General features: G+C 40.3%; 1 protein-coding gene across 3 annotated transcripts in view; it reads left to right on the plus strand.

The window, feature by feature from the left end:
- FILIP1 (filamin A interacting protein 1) overlaps window positions 1–16943 on the plus strand; it is a 101754-nt gene that overhangs the window by 48094 nt on the left and 36717 nt on the right. For all 3 annotated transcript variants that reach the window (XM_083856023.1, XM_083856024.1, XM_083856025.1), the window contains exons 3-4: window positions 11611–11784; window positions 13859–14037. In XM_083856023.1, coding sequence (XP_083712149.1) covers window positions 11611–11784; window positions 13859–14037 — 353 coding nt within the window. The remainder of the gene's footprint in view (window positions 1–11610; window positions 11785–13858; window positions 14038–16943) is intronic.

The raw sequence follows: 16943 nt of genomic DNA on the forward strand, positions 1-16943 counted from the left end.
GCTGGGGCAAGTTGCCTTGGCACCAGAGAAAGCAGCAAAGAGGAGGAGTTTTCAAATGGTCATTAGCAAAATAGCACAGATTAATGAGCTGCAGATGAGCCAAGGCAAAAAGAATAGGTAAAGCCAGAGAAAAAGTGCATGTAGGGTATCTGCAAAGTCTTGTTGATTGAATTGAAATAGTTTAGGATTTATGAGCATATCATATAGATGAAATACAAATTCCCCAAGGGAAAAACGTTGGCAAGAAAAGAGCTACAAGGAAAAAGAGAAGATAGGGTTAATGTGAGGAGGGAGAGGTGATTTAAGGAGAATGGAATGAGGGGAAAGAGGCTGGCCAATTGAAGAAAAAGAGTGTAAGAAAAGGGGAATACAACAGAGATAAATGGAGCCAAGCTAGAGACATGGAAAGTGGCCACAAAAAAGGCAAGAAAATGAAGGGAAAGATGGTATCTACAGTGTAGCAAAATAAGAGCCTAAAAACAAACCCTAAAAATGTCTGGCATATCAGTACAATGAGATAAAAATTTTTGTCCTGTCTTACTGGCCCCTGGTTGGTTTGTGCTTTCCTGGTGAAGAACACTTTTGCAGAAAACCAAACCAAACCAAACCAAACCAAACCAAAACAAAAAACAAAACAAAACAAAACAAAACAAAAAACCACCAAAACCAAAACAAACAAACAAAAATCCCACAAAAAACCCCCCAAAAAACCCCAAAACAAATACCACCCCCCCAATAAAAAACCAGAGACCACAGACGCTCTTTTCTATTTTTATTGAATAATTTATAACCAGAGATTAATTTTGTCCAGAATAGTACGCTTTATTTTCTGCAGCTTATATTCGCTGCTGTGAAAAGTGCAAAACATACCATAGGAGGTAAGAAGAACTTGTCTAGCAAGTCCCAAAATCATAACTTTTAAAATAAAACCCAGCTGTTTCGTGAGAGAAAAAAGAAAAAAGGTAAGACAGTATACTGAAATATATTTAAATTGTGCTATTTAGGCAATTTCCTGCTCCCTCTGAAATAAAGAGCAGAGGTACTATCAACCATAGGGATGATAGCCATCCATCTATTTGGTACTAAAATTGCTTTAGAATTATATGCTTTTCAAAGTAATGATCCTCAATAAAATGTCTCTGTCACTGGACAGCTGTAGGCTGAAGACCTCTTTCACAAAGACACTTTAACATCGTTCTCTGTTAGTGCCTGAGCTGTACTTAACAGAACCATATCTGTTGTGTTAGTTAGGCTTGAAGGATCAGAAGAGAGAGGAATAATTGGCAAGTGTCTCTGATCCACTGAACATCTTATCTAGAGTGGAAGGAAGAGTATGAAAAGCTTGGGGTTTTTTCCCAAAAATTCTTGGTCTTCTGATCAAAACAGGACAGGATTGCCCACAACCAGCTTTTTAAGTTTTGGTCTTGTTCAAAAACTGATCCTCTCTTCCAAATTTGTAAAAATTAGTTTAAAATAATGATATTATTTGACTATTTATTTTTCTTTACATTTACCTACTAGAAATTGTATATTCAGTGCAACAGTAACAAGGAAGTTTGTATCTTTTCTCATTTTTCTTGAGAGAAGGTACACTCTGTGGGAGAGCACATGGCCGATCATTTTGCAATCAATGTTAAATGCATGAGCTCTCTGGCTTTAAAATATCTGGGATTCTTTGGAAAGCTTGCAACGAGCATGTCTTATGTGTCATAATGCTGTCCAGTACTCTGAGTCACCAGTTGTTAATTTAACATTGCAGTGGTAGGTGAACCTGTTTTTATTAATTTTGCTGCCCCAATTGTGTATTTATTAAGTTCTTGTCTTTTGTCCTCTATCTGAGGATCAGATAAGCTCTTGAGTGCAAAACAGATTATTTTTCATCCAAAGCCAGTTTTAATAAATGCAAATGTAAGTCTTTACATTATAATTGCGATAACATGGCTGAGAAAATGTCTTGTTTCTAGGGTTAAAGGCTCCACCTATTGGTTAACTAGAGTGACAGAATTTTTTTCACATAGAAAACTGCAGGTCTTACTGAACATCCCGTGTCTTGCCACATCTTACAAAATTGCTACCTTGAGTGTTTGTGTGATGTTCAAAATAAAGAGAAGTCTGACTTATTTCAGAGGGCTGTGCAGATGTGGCACCCAAAAGGATTCACTGTTGAAAGGGGCACTATGAAGGACATCCTCTCCTGAGACAGGAATGGTTTGGATTTTGCAAGTAATATCTTTTTTACCCTGGAAATTATTGGTTTTATTTACAAAAAATTAGCACCAACTCTTCCATGCCAGAAAAATGAGTGGAACCAAACTAACTCAAATACAATTGCATGGTAACTTCCAGACTTTTGTCACCTTCAGGTTTAAACAAGTCAGAAACTGAAATATTGATGCAGCTTCACAATGAAACGCCAGTTCTCCAGGCTGCTTGGCAATCTCAGCAGTTCCAGTAAAACAGCATTTTGAAGGGCTTCAGAGTCATTCCTGGAAATTCAGTGGGAGGATAGGGAGGGGAGAGGATGTCCCCAAGTGAGGCTTGGGGAGGGCAAAGGGAAGGATAGACATTGAGGGGAATCAGGAAGATTTTGGAGAAAACTGAGGGAATCACGGGCATGGCTGGGAGCTCTCACTCTGTGTTTCATTGCCCACCCTCCCTAGTTGCTTCACACTAAGAGTTTGGTCTCCTCTGACAACTCCTCTTTTCAAATAATTGTCTGTGCTGGTGAGTGTTTGCTGTAATGCAGTCCTACTGTTCTTGTCCATTCATCAGCCACCAGTAACTTGGATGCACATTGTGCAGCACAGAGTACTCAAAAACATCTTGTTGAAGCCAACAACATGCTTGGACAAGAGAAAGTTGTGTATACAGTTTATTACACATGTACACAGACTTAGGTCTGTTAGTGTCCCACATGCTTCTGTCTCCACAGAGGAGGCAGAAGGATTGCCTCTGACTTCATCATCCTGGTGGTTACAGCCCTGCTGGCTCCAGCTTGCCTTGTTCCGTCCTGCTCCTTGTGTTCTTGTTCCTGCCAGAAGGAAGCAAGATCACTGTGGAAAAAAAAAAAATGCCTGGGCTGATTTGTTCCTCTTGGAGACAGGGTTCTCACAGCAGGAGCTTCAAGTGCATCCCTGAAATTCAGGTCAGAGCATCTAATTTCAGATGCTTCTGTTCCTTATACTGGCAATGTAGCACTTGCAAAGAACAATTTAGAGAAGATGAGTTACACATCTTATGAGGATACTTTTTAGTTTCTAATGGATTTCAACAAATTTTACGATACTATAGAAGAACATGAAATTGGAGGAAATAAAAATATAACAAATGAGGAAAAATTATTAGGAGAACAATTATATTGATGTCAGAGTGCCATATTTTTTGTAGTATTCATAGATCTTCTGTACACTTGGGAATTAAATCTCATTCATGAGAAATATTATTTCCTTTAGGGAATGGAAATTGGAGCATGGCAGGGTTAATTTTATGTGTGAAGCACAAGAAAGAGATCCACAATCCATGGGTCTCTTGTGTCTTGATCAAGACTTGCTAATAGGGCCAGATGATAACAGAATAACTCCTGTTATTGCCCTTTCATTAGTTACTCTTTTTTTTCCTAAAGAGCTTCTAAAAGATCACAAAATAAGTTCTGGTTACAAAAGGAACATGGCAACTTGATGGCTAGTTGGATCAGCCTGTGATTTCTGCTTACTGTTGGGCTTTGGGCCATGTGAAAAATATTATACAGTTAATGTTGGCTGAGACAAAAATTCTATGACTGGATACAGCAAACCCAAAAGAGTGGCTTTAGCCATTATGAGGCATTTCTGGAGCATGTAGAACATATCCCAACATGCAGAGTCATGCACATAACTTGACAGTGACCTCTGGCCTTGGTGTCTCTGTGCTGACTGGATCATGACACTGTAATTCTATATGCTGCAGTAACTGCCCCATGGCTTGATAACATCAAGCAAAGCACTCCTTCAGTGTGAAAAGACAAGACAGGGTATCCCAGACCATAATAATTCTGAAAACATCAAGCAGTGCGGAGTTAATACTTCTCAGGGCCTTGCCATGGGAATTTTGCTGGCTGTGTCCCAGACTACAGATAATTAATTATGTCAGTGAAAGGCTCTGGTGGCCTGTTTTCTTCAGAAAAAAGTGACATCATCTATGGAGCGCTCTGGCAATAAAGCAGAACAAAGCTGTGTGGGCAGGAAATAACAGACAGATGTCTTCTAGTGCTCATTTGATCTGTTTCGAAACTTGCTGGAAGAAGTAATACATTGCTCAGTGCTGCTTCTCCTCAGCTCTGCAATCTTTAGCAAGGACTGTTTCAAACATAAGAGGCCAAATTAATTTCTGATGTAATTCTTCTGGAGCCACTTCAGAAGATTTATGCAGTGGCTGAGCTGGTCTATCATGTGCCAATTCTCCAGTAATGATTTTAGAAGAGCTTTCTGAGTTATCACTGAAAGATAATGCACAATAAAATTCAGTAGTGTAGAGCTCCAAAGGCTTCATACAAGGCCAGAAAGTTCTACACGGTGTGGAGAAGACAGGACAGTTCTGTTTAATATCCTCAGGGTAATGAGGGATCATTTATATTTCTGGATACATGTTCCACTTACCCTTTGTACAAAATCAATAATCAACAATGGTCACTTTTCATCACTGAAGTAATCTCTACCTCCAGAGAACATCGTGTACCTAGGCTTGAATACAGAGAAGTTAAAAGAAATTCATGCAAGTGAAATCCATAGTTTCAAGTATTAGGAAATCAGGCTAAGATGAAAGGTGTGAAAAAAACTTTGCTGTACATAAAGTCTTCCTTGCAAAAAACCCTAGGTATTCATGTTGCTGGTGCAGCCTTACTTTTACTCAAGTGTCTAGTTTTGGTGCCACAATATAAGAAAGATATAAATCTATTAGAGCATGTCCAAAAGAAAGCTATGAAGATGGTGAGGGGTTAGAGGGAAAACCACAGAGCAGTTGGGGTTTGTCCCTTGGTTTGTTTGGTCTGAAGGAGTCTGAGGGGAGATCTCATCACAGCCTACAACTTCCTCATGAGGGGAAGAGGAGGGCAGACACTGATCGCTTCTCTGTGGTGATCAGTGACAGGACTGGCCTGAAGGAATGGCCTGAAGTTGCGAAAGGGAAGATTTAGGTTGGATATCAGGAAAAGGTTTTTTCACCCAGAGGGTGGCTGGGCGCTGAACAGGCTCCTGAGGGACATGGTCACAGCACCAGCCTGACAGAGTACGAGAAGTGTTTGGACAATGCTCTGAGGCACATGGTGTGATTCTCAGGGCTGTCCTATGCAGGGCCAGGATTTGGACTTGATGATCCCTGTGGGTCCCTTCCAACTCAGGACTTCTATGATTTTATGTAATTAGCCAGCATTTGTCATGGCTGGCATCACTGAGTGAGTGATACAAACAAGGCTACTTCAGATATCTGATATAGGAGAGAAAAATATTTCTTGAGTTTTTAGCAAAAAGGAGTTTTGTACGATACAATATGCAGTAGAGGATGTAAATTCTCTGCTTTGAAACATTCTTTGTACAGTAAGTACAACTGTTCTGGAGGACAAATTGCTACCCAGTTGTAGCAGTATGAAGGGCCAGAGTGAGCAAGCAGGCCTTTAACAAAAGTGTCATTCCAGCAGTCAGGAGTAGTTTTTATTATGCTCTGTATACATATTTATAGTATTATGAGACAAAATTAAGAAAGTACACATTTCTTTTAAATATTTTTGTTCCTCCTAAGATAAGAAAGGAGGGAAGTTACTGGTCTTAAACAGGGACTAGTGGATTAGTGTTAGGAAAGTTTTTCAGATACAGGCATTTGAGTACCCCTGCTTGAAGATGCTTTCTTTCATTAAAGTCAACTAACCAAGCTAGTGATATTCACTTCCTGAGGTCTCTAATGGAACTCTTCAGAAATAAGGCTATTCCTGCCCTGATGGCAACACGTCATGTCCTGGATAGCGCAAGAAGCAGTGTGACAACATTCTCCTGATCTCCCTCTGGATGCCTCAAGTGTGATGTTTATTAACTCTAGGTGAAATATTTGTAAAGCCTACTGGCATTTAGGAAATCAGTCACTGGTAAGACCCCAACATTACATGGATAACCTGTGACCTTATCTAGTTTTGGATGCTGAACAGAGCAGCTGTTGTGCTATAAATAACCTGAACTGTGTGCAATGCAAGGAACAACAACACAAGTAGAAGTAAAGGTTCCTGTCTGTGGTTTCATAGTAATTTTTTATCATTAATCACTGGAAAGAAAAATACAACTTCATAAATATTAAACATCTGCTACTTAGTGCACTTCCTTGTGTAGGTACAATAAAGTGTCTTCATAATCAGAAAAGAAATATTCAAAAGCTGGAAATATCAGATTGCCAAAATATTATATAATTGAATTTCTTGTAAACTGCTTCTGAGTTTTCAAAACTTCTTTCATCTAATTAAGAGGATTGTTGTCGTGTTACTGAAATACTGAGATTTCTCCAATGTACTTAGGTGTAAAGTAGTTAGATGCCTCCAAATGTGGAGCTATGACAGTAATAGTTACCAGTAACTGATTTTGAGAGAGACAAACTATAAATTTGCAGGAAGGCTATTTATGAAAAAAAATCAGAAGAGTTTAGGACATGTACTAGCAAATGATCTCGGGTTGGGTTTTACTCCTAGCTGACAGTGATTACTTTGACTCCATTCAGCCCATCTTGAATACAACTGAATCTTTTTCCCGATTTACTAGATGCCTTATATGAAACGAGTTTGATCAGTTCAGTCCCATTTCCCAGGTGACAAATGGCCTGTGGCAAAAAATTCCCCGTTTAGTGGGTGCTGAGTTTTGTCAGCAGGCTCATGGGAGAGGCCAAAGACTGTGGGAATGGGGAGAGAGGGCTGTAGTAAATTGGCAGGGCAGGGCGTGAGGAAGAAGCACGTCTGAACGCCCGGCTTGTGTAACAGGCTTTCCATTGACCAAGAATCTGGTTGCTAGGCTGCCAGACCCCTTTTACAAGCAGCAGAGTCATGCTATTGTTTCGTAAATGGTTTCAATTTTATGCAGGAACCTCTTTACATCCTTTCTATATCTTTTAAATATTTTACTAGGCACGTAGTAAAGTGAGGTTTGGAACACAGCCCCCTGCTCCGCTCAAGCCAGTGAGCAAAAGAAAGTCCTTCTACTTCATTCTGCCAAGAAGTGAGGGTTTCAGGGTAGCCCTGTGAGGAGTGGGCTCACGTCAGCCTTCCATCTGGGCAAGTAGTGTGCACTCATGAGGGAAGGGGAGCATTGTCTTGGATTTCCCAGGTAGTAACACAGACCCCACCTCTTCAGTAAGTGCACTCATGATGGGGGAATAGAGGGGAGGGAAAGGAGAGCAGACAAAACCTTGTGGGACAGCAGTGCTCCACAGCACCTCAGGCCCTCCATGGGTGCACTCAAGAACTGAGGTCATCAGCCTTTAGATTTTGGCACCTCCAGTAAGCATAAAACAAGACTTAGACATAGTTCAGCCTCACAGTTTCTCTATCAGCAGGAGCAACTGAAGGAGTTAAATTAGTACATCTTTAATCTGTCTTTATCGCTCCTACTGCTTGGAGAATCAGGTACTTGGGACACTATTAATGGAAAAGTCTTTTTATTTTCAAGAACTCACAGCCTTAACAGTATAGATAGAAAGGTAGCTCAGAGTTTTCTGTGGGACAATTGAAGTAATGAAAACCAATAAAAGGAAATTTTTAAAATTCCGTATTTTGACTTTAAAGAGCTTCTCAGACTAATTGCAGTCTTCTGGACTTCTGCAAATAAGTTTCATTGTGTTACAAGCTGTTGCAATATGTGGTCTTCTCAAGCCTGGATGCTCTTTCTCATCACAGCACCAAAAAACAGAACAAAAACAGGACTTGAGAGATGATTTTCCTGTGCCAGACATCATGTTCCTTCTACCAAAACAGCTAAAAAACTATTCTCTGGGATTTATATGCAAGTTTACTTGCAGTTTGAAATATCTCCCTTGTGTTCGTCTCCTAGCTTACGATTTATGCAAAACAGCATTGTGCTTTGGGGCAAGGGAGGCACCAGCAGTAGAAACAGCTTGCCAGCAAAGTCCTCTCTTCGTAGCTAGGGCTTCCCACTTTGAGCCTCTCATGCCTCCTCACAGGAGTATGAAGTTTGAAGTAGCCCCAGCGTTCCTCTGCAGGATTATTCTGACTTGCTTTCTGAAAATGGTCTGTTTCCTGCAGATATATTGGAAGAAAACGTCTCTATCTGGCCCCCTTTTTAGTTGTTTCAGGTAAAAATTGGTCATTTGGAGAAACATGAAAACACAAAGATACACAGGCATGCTGTTATGGCTCCTTCCCTCTATATTATCCTGAGGAGTTTCAGAGAGACTAACTGAAATTCACAAACCCTGAGGCTGATAGAAGGTTAGGTATGGATGTCTCTGTGATTTAGATTAGCTGCCATTCGGAATCTGCCTATGATGGAGTTTGTTTCTGACCAAATAAAAGCAAATTTGTCTCAGTTTATTATCAGCATTAGGTTCCCTTTTTGGTCTAATGGTTCCTAGAAACCTGTGTGTCTGTTTGTCATTTGTTTTTCACAAATTGCTATCACAACTGAAACAAAGTACTTGGTGAATTAACCAATACCCTTGAAAAGAAAATGATAGGAGAAATGGCTGAGCCCAGAAAAGGCAAAAGGCAGCTTGCCACATTAACACCATCCAAATTCAGAGGGCCAGCAGAGTGCAGGGTAACAAGAAGGGGTACAGGAGAGGGCAGCTCACTGTGCCCCTGGGGATGGTGCCATCCAGACTGATTCTGGGCTAGGTACCCTCCCCATGGGCTGCAGCAAAGAGTGTTCAGTGCTGACTGTACTACTCTGTTCCCTTGGAGCTAGGTGTGTCACTGCTTCCCTTTACAGATGAAGCAATGAATGGGGTTTTTTCTTCAAAGTTCTGAACTGAGCTTGGGCACCTGTTTTCTTTTGTGGCATGTCAGTTCCTCCATTCAGCATCCTCCACTCCCCTGGCTTGGCTCCCTCTGGCTTTTGGGGGATCCAAACCTGCTGCATCTAGAAGCCCTTCTTAGTTAGCAGGGACATTCTTAGCTGTTTCAGGGACTCTTATTCCTACTCCCTTGTGCTAAAGTTGCTCCATTTTAATTGTGAGTGATGACAGACTAATGAGGCCTGAAGGAAAGTCAGGCAGTGCACAACTGAACAGGGGCTGGGGCACTTGCTGGGCAGAGCAGCTGCCTCCACCAGCTATTTCTGTATCAAATAACCATTGCAGGGACTGGACTCCATTTTTTTGCTCTGCCTATTCACAGTGTTAAATCCCCAGTCCCGAGCTGACTCTGTCTGCTCTGCCCAGCCCTGTCAGTGTTTAATTATGCCATCCAGGGCTCAACAGCTACAACAAGAGAGAATGAACTCATCCTCCTCCCCTCCCAAATAACTTAGGCTCTGAGGTGTGCCTGTCCCTGAGGAATGGGCTGTGTGGGGCCTGAAGCTTTGTATGCTCAGAATCAAAACAAAAAGATGTTCCAACATGATTGGCTGTGTCCCTTGGTGCAGAGGGTTGAAGGGAGCTCATCCCCATCCCTCTGTATTTGTGCTCCCTTTGCACAGCGCTCTCTCTCCCTGAGCATGCCTGTGGCACAGGGCCCCTGCTGGGAGGCACACAGAGGGATACTAAATTAGTTCATTGGGACAGGATGAAGGTATTGCCTCAAAACTGCCTCTTCCTAAAAGGGCTTAAGACAACACATCATAAAATCTGGATATTTAGAAATGCTTCCATACTCCCATGCTATCCAATTGGACTGTTTAAAGGCTTTAACTTCAATATAAAAGCATTGGCCTCATGATGATAAAGACACTAAGACAACTGTTATTTCTACAGGGATAGACAAAAGTAATATATTCCTAAACCTGTCTAGAACTTGCCTAAAACAACATTTTTCCTGTACTGAGAGTGGCACAGTCTCAGGATGTGATGTAGTGAGGTGTACGTGTTCTTCTGCCTTTTTTTGGGACTAGCTGACATAATTCACTTAGTTGTAACATCCATGAGTGATGAACCTTTCCCAGTCTCATTTTGAAATAACGTAAATATCATTCCAATTTGCAATTTGTATCTTGCAGGTGCAAGTGCAAAGATTTTACTTAAGGTTACAAAATGTTATACAATGTAATTGGACTAGTTCTTAATTAGATGGCATGATTTTTGCCTGAAGTTCATTATTTATTTTCATGTTAGAATGTTTTAAATTTAAAAAAAAAAAAAAAATTAAAGGGTCTTTGCCACTTCCTAAAATTATTTTCTTGCTCGTTTTAAAATCAGGTGGGTTTTTTTGAGCTGTAATGCCTCTGTGGTTCTGGGTAAAGATTTAAGATTTGCTACAGGGATGAATTGAGTGCTGTTATGAATGGCATGGAAAAGCGTGAAGAGTTGGTCAGTTCATAAATCTTAAAATAGTCATTGCTTACATAGGGGCAGGAATTGTAAAGGATTTTTTCCTAAAATGTCTGAACCTTTCCTTAGCGCTTGATTTATTTCCAAGCTCACGTGGGTTGTGAGAAAGGCAGGCAAGAGAAAAATGCCCATACTCTTTTGCTCCCCCATCCATTTGCACTTGTGGGAAAGATGTTCTCAAAGGACACCCAGGAGCTCTCCTTTGCCCACCAAAAACCTGTAGGTTTTACAGTCCCTCCCTGGACTATGGCCTCATAAACTTGCCTTGAAAGACAAGCAGGTGCCCTGCCCCCATTTTACAGAGGGCTTAACAGGTGTTAGCAAGTACCATTAAAAACAGAGCCCTGGCTTAAGTTTTTGTCCACAGCACAGCCTTAAAATGCTCCTTATTCATAGCCAGGTGGCCTTGCAGAGCTGTCTCATCATGCCCAGATGTTTGCTCAGGCTGCCTGAAACTGGGAGCTTCCACCTGGGGCAGGGAGCTCCAGGCTGCCCTTGGCCACAGGTGCACCCCTGCTCCCAGCCCCAGCAGCACAGCCATCCTCCACTGCTGGGAGGATTTGCTCAGACTTCACGTCTCATTAGCTGGGGCTTGCAACATGTCTAGGGTTTTGTTTAAAGAAAAAAAATCCAGAAAAAATAATTTATAAAGTTACTTGCAAAGATTATTTAGTTGTGCATTCAGTTAGGGAGTGACTAGGAGGTAGCTGTCTGAGAAATATTAGTTCAGGTCACTTGTGCTCCTTGTTCTACTAATTTCCCTATCCCTTCAAGGAACAGCATGGGCAGCAACTAAGATCTGGTATATGAAGAATAATGATGTTCCCTGGCTACAGTTGCAACTCAGATAAAAATTCATAGCATTCAAATGTAATGTCATGCAGGAACGGAATAATTCATCCCTCAATGTGCAATATTTGTATTGGATAGATCATGTTTAATCTGATATCTCCCAAAATTTTTATATTTGCATTGATAGCCTGTCATTTTTCTAATTTATTTTATTTTTGTGTATGCAGTCTGTACATACGAAATGCCCTTATTTTCCCCACATTCCCTGTTGGTTAATAGGTTGACTCATGGTAGTGATTTGCAATATTACAGGCAAGAGAGGATGTGATCCACATGCTGAAGACAGAGAAAACCAAACCTGAAGTTTTAGAAGCTCATTATGGGTCTGCAACTCCAGAGAACGTGCTTCGAGTGCTACACAGGGATGCCATCCTTGCCCAAGAAAAGTCTATAGGGGAAGATGTCTATGAGAAACCAATTTCAGAGGTAACAACTTCTTGATTGACAACATTATGTCTGTGCAGGGGGAAGCCTAACCAGAAGTGAGACTCTATGTAATTTGGATGTATGCAAAGCATGCAAGAGGATAACACGGAATTTGTACACTGAAAACAAAAAACTTGTTCACTCATATGCAGAATAATTTGTAAGGAAAGTCACTGGATTTGAACACAAACCATAAAGAGGTTGTATGCCTCCTAGGGCTGGTGCTGTTAAGCAAGACCAAAATCTTTGGGGGTTAAATTTCTAGCTTTTAAATTCCTTTCAATTATAGGCTTCCACCTCTACTGCTCACAGCACTGGTAACTACTCTTTGGTAACTACTCTACTGGTAACTATTTTCTTGGCATACTAGAACACTGTCATGAGGGTAGTTTAGAAAAGAAGACCTTTGGAGATTGACTGACCATATTTATGGGATCACAAATACATATTTATTTTACATCACTTAAACTCTAGGACTGCAAAGTCAGTTCAGCCCCTAAAGGAGACTTATAAGACTCCTTGTTTTAAAATTTAAGCAATAAATGAATGTCAAATAGACTTGAGAATTAGAGTAGACCTGAGAATGTCTGAGGCCAACGTGAATGCCAAAATAAATAGCCACTGCTCCTGTTCATAGTTTCATAACAGTCCAGGTCATGAGGAAGGAGCATGCAACAACATACAATATAACATACTGTAGTGCCTGTCCAAACCTTCATAGTTCATCCAATTAGAACATTTAATTTGTTCACCAGGAGCTGTGTCTACCATGGGATATCTTTGTACTGTGTATTCTCATTGAACCATCTCCTGGAATTTTTGGGATGATAGAAAATAAGGAAATCAAACCTTAGCATGTGGGAGCATGCAAAAATACTCTCAAACAAGATTAAAAGAGTTTAGTAAGGCTTTTTTCGAAAGAAGCTGATAATTTGACAGGGACTTCAGTGTAAAACTTTCATCATGTGCAGATGCACAAGGCTTACATTGAAATAAAATAGAAAAATTAAGTGCAAAAGATCTACTCTGAAACCTGAACCCAACCTGACTCTTTTATAAAATGCAATGACATTTTCACTTTGACTGCTATGGTCAGCTTTTGGAGAGGAAATTGCCCTGGTCCTCCTGCTCTCTTATTTCCCTTAGTTTGCTGAGATACCCTATGAAACATCAGCAGATGGGGCTGAGGAAGGTGAGATTCTCACAGGGTAAGGGTTGGGGATGGGCAGAGCAGGCTCTGCCAGCCACTATGCCAGGGGCAGGCAACCAACCAGACAAGTACCAAGTCTGAGGGCTACTTTGGCAGGGAGGAGGCTGGAGTCAGTAAACAGCAAAAGGAGCAACATGAACAGTCGTGATGGATTTGGAGTGCCTTACCAACTTTTTAGAGACAACTCCCAGGTTTTAATGTTTGTTTGAATAGTAATTGGCATATTAAATTAATAAAAATGCAGAAGGCAAAAAGGGTAAAGAGTTCTGAATAAATAATGAGAATTTCTGTCAAAAAACAGGCTGAGGGAAAACTTCTAATGCTTCTAATACAATAATTAATTGTATTTGTTAATATAAGACTGAATCTAGTCAGAATCTAAATTATTTGAATATTTTATCTCAGCAGACTTATAGGTGTATTAAAGGTGCGAAACTCAAATTTCAGCCTTCAGATTCCACTTTATGCTCCACATTCAAGTGTCTAACCCCCATACAGGTGTGTGAATTCAGGCTCCCAGACTCTGCATTCTGAGCTACAGCTTTTTCCCCATGAGTGTGCACAGCACCTCACCACAGGGGAAATACGGCACTGCAACAATATTATTTGTTACCCTAAAGCTAAGTGAAGTTCTGCCCTTTGTTATCTGAAAACTGTGCAAATGTTTATTGCTAATATGTCATCCAAATAAATCATTACTTTCACAGGGCAGTTATTCTTATTTCTAGTCACTGCTTTATGTAAAACCCAAGACGTAAAATTACAGGACTTGCATTTACCAAACACAACCGTGTTGGTTAATAAATCAGATGAAGTAAGCAAGGAGACCTTTAAAACAGTCTGTTCTCCTTCCCTACAATCCAGCTGGACAGACTTGAAGAAAAGCAGAAAGAGACGTACCGGCGCATGCTGGAACAGCTGCTGTTGGCAGAAAAGTGCCATCGTCGCACCGTTTATGAGCTAGAAAATGAGAAACATAAACACACAGATTACATGAACAAGAGTGATGACTTTACCAACCTCTTGGAACAGGAGCGGGAGAGGTGAGTAAAAGACTGCTCCAGCGCTGGTTCCTTCAGCAGTGACATGGCCTGGTATTTTCTGTGTTTAAATGACACTAAACTTATGTGTAAATCACCTGTAAATGTCGGTCCACTCATGTTGTTTGTAAGTACGTTACTGTGCAAGTCTGAAGCTGGAGGAATCCCACTGAATGTTCCTCTAGTGTGAGCTTGAATTAAGAAACAAATTTGTTTTGAATTAGTCATGCCCGTTTTGGGTTTACCTCCAGGTAGCTTTTGATCAGATGTTATTTGTGTTGGCTAAGTTTGGGACTGGCTTGCTTAGCTAAGCGCTAAGCTTTGTGAAGGACAGAGCACTGTTGTCACAGCAGGAGGGCAGGGTAAGGAAAACCACAACACACATTAGGATACTGGCACATAACTGGTGGGACTCTGCCATGCCCTTTGCATCTAGGCTTGCAAAGTCACAAACTATTTGCATTCTCTTTCATATTTTGAAGACATATGCCTCAGGCAAGTTATCTGTTCCCCTGGAAGAAAATATTATCGTGCATTACGAAATGTACCCAGCCTGTGGTGGTCTATCTGCAGTGTTTATCTCACACTCTCATACACCCCATATTTTTTTTGTTTCTTTCTTTTTTTTCTCTCTCTTTTTTTTTTTTTTTTTTTTTTTTTTTTTGAGTGTGTATCCTGCTTGATGGACATCTAATTTGTTCTCTGTATCTCTAAGAAAAGAAAGATCATCTACCTTAGCTAAAGACTGAGCACTCAGTAACAGCCTCAGTTTTTCAAGATGAAATTTTTGTGCTTATACCAAACTGTTTGAAATCAATCCATGCTGTGTTTATTTTTTTATTTTTATTTTTTTTATTTTCAAAAAGGCTCTAAGAAAAATACTTAAGGCAAGTTCAAAGGAGAAATGCTTTTGAGGAAACCACAGGTTTGTGGCAGACATTTGCAAAAAGCCAGGAGCAAAACTGTTCAGTGTATTTCCTGAACTCAGTTCAGCGCCAACTTTGAGTAGGTGGCACATGAGCCACAATGACCATATTTCCTGGTTTAATAGGTTATGATTTTGTTCTGTCTTTACTTTCCTGCGTTGATTGGCAAACTTTAAAGAACAAAAATGCTTCTGCACCTTAGTAAATTGATTCTCACAGTAGAAAATGAAGAATGTAAAAATAATTACGCTTTAAGAAATAAAAGATGTTGTATTTTCAAGTAAGGAACAACTTCACATCTGATTTTTATAGAAGACATTTTGTGTCTATGCTGAATATCCATGTATGTGTGGACATGCAGCCATTAAAATGCTACAAAAGTGGTATTAAAATACCATTTCCATTTGTCTTTACATTTTAATATTCACATTAATTTGACAATTGTTGCCTCCTTATTATTCCCTCTCAATTTGTGAAGGCCACTAAATAGTCTACTATTATGACCTGGATTGAATTGACTTCCTTTAATGAAGTGATTAAAGAGCTTTTTGTCTTACCACTGCTAAGATATCATGTCCAATATCTGTGGTGATGACTTCTTAGCAAAGCCCCAAAAGTGGCAGCAGATTTTGTCAAAAAGAAAGAGTTTGAAGTGGAAAAATTAAATTGCAACAGATTAAAGCATATAAGAAACTCATACTCAATCTGCATATTGGGACAGAGAACTGACCTGCCCAAAGGCATTTTTTAAGGTCCTGCATAGGCATTTGTGTTTTATAAGTACCACTATACATATAATTCATTTTACTGTGGTAGTTTGAGGGTTATTTTATGAAGAGCTGAGCAGACTTGTAGTCTCCATGAAAACGGAAAGGGACACAGAGTTGAACTTTGCCCGTCAGCCACTCTGCTGCACTCACAGTTATAATGTTAATGAGACAGGGTGAGCCAGAGGAGGAACAGTGCTGCAGGATGGCCATCTCACAGCAGTCTGCTACAATGAGAGAAGTAATAATTTCTACACTGGATCTAAGTAATTTCAGTAATTTCTTTCCTCACAGTATTTTATCAATCTTTCCTAACCATTGTTGTCTACATCAACTTTCACATGCCACATCTGCTTTTGCTGCCTTGTGAAAGTTTGAACAAAGCAGAAAAGGAAATATTTAAGAAAGAAATATGCATTGGTTCTAATGTATGTCTAACACTCTCTTAATGTATTTACTTTGGAATATTTTTAAAATGGGCTTTCATACATTATCTCTATGCCATCTACAACAACGTGATATAAAAGCAAACAGTTCCTATGGGTAAGTAATTATTAGGTCAGCCTCATATAGGAAGGAAGTAACAGGAAAATATGATTTCTCAAAAATAATGATGCATGAAAAGTATAAAAAAGAGAAAGTTGTGCGCTAGGATATTCAAAATGTAGACGGGGCGGGGGGGGGGCATGGGCGTAAATCCAGAAGGCTGAAGGGCCTCACTGATGGTGTTGTCTCTGCAAGACCAAGTGCAACTGACCTGAAGAAAGATTGTGGAAAAAGCTGGCAGGAAAGGAGTAGTGATGACCATTTGCCAGATGGAGATGAAAGAAATCTGATGCTAAAAATTTAGTGGAAGGTGCTTCTACAGATGTTGTGGCTGAAGTGTTTTGCAAATTTCCCTACAGTACAGTATAATAATATCTAATGATGTTTGAAAGTTATGGACAGTATTTTTTATTTTTCTATGCAATGAAATTTCCCTTTTCAATGCTTGCCCACCTCAGCTGCTGTTCCTCTGACATCATGTTGTCCTTGGGTATCTCTGATTCTGGGGAATGCAGAAGCAGACATCTTCCTGGAGCCTCCTCAGGAAGCTGAGGAATATGGAGAAGAGCTGAAGGCCCTAGGCCCCCTCAAAGATTTGGATGATAGATGGTGGTGTAAGGAGTCTCTGGTCTGAGAGGTGAAGAATGAAGGGTGTGGTCAGAACTGCATC

This window comes from Zosterops lateralis (assembly GCF_965231275.1).
Source record: "Zosterops lateralis genome assembly, chromosome: 3".
Lineage (NCBI taxonomy): Eukaryota > Metazoa > Chordata > Aves > Passeriformes > Zosteropidae > Zosterops > Zosterops lateralis.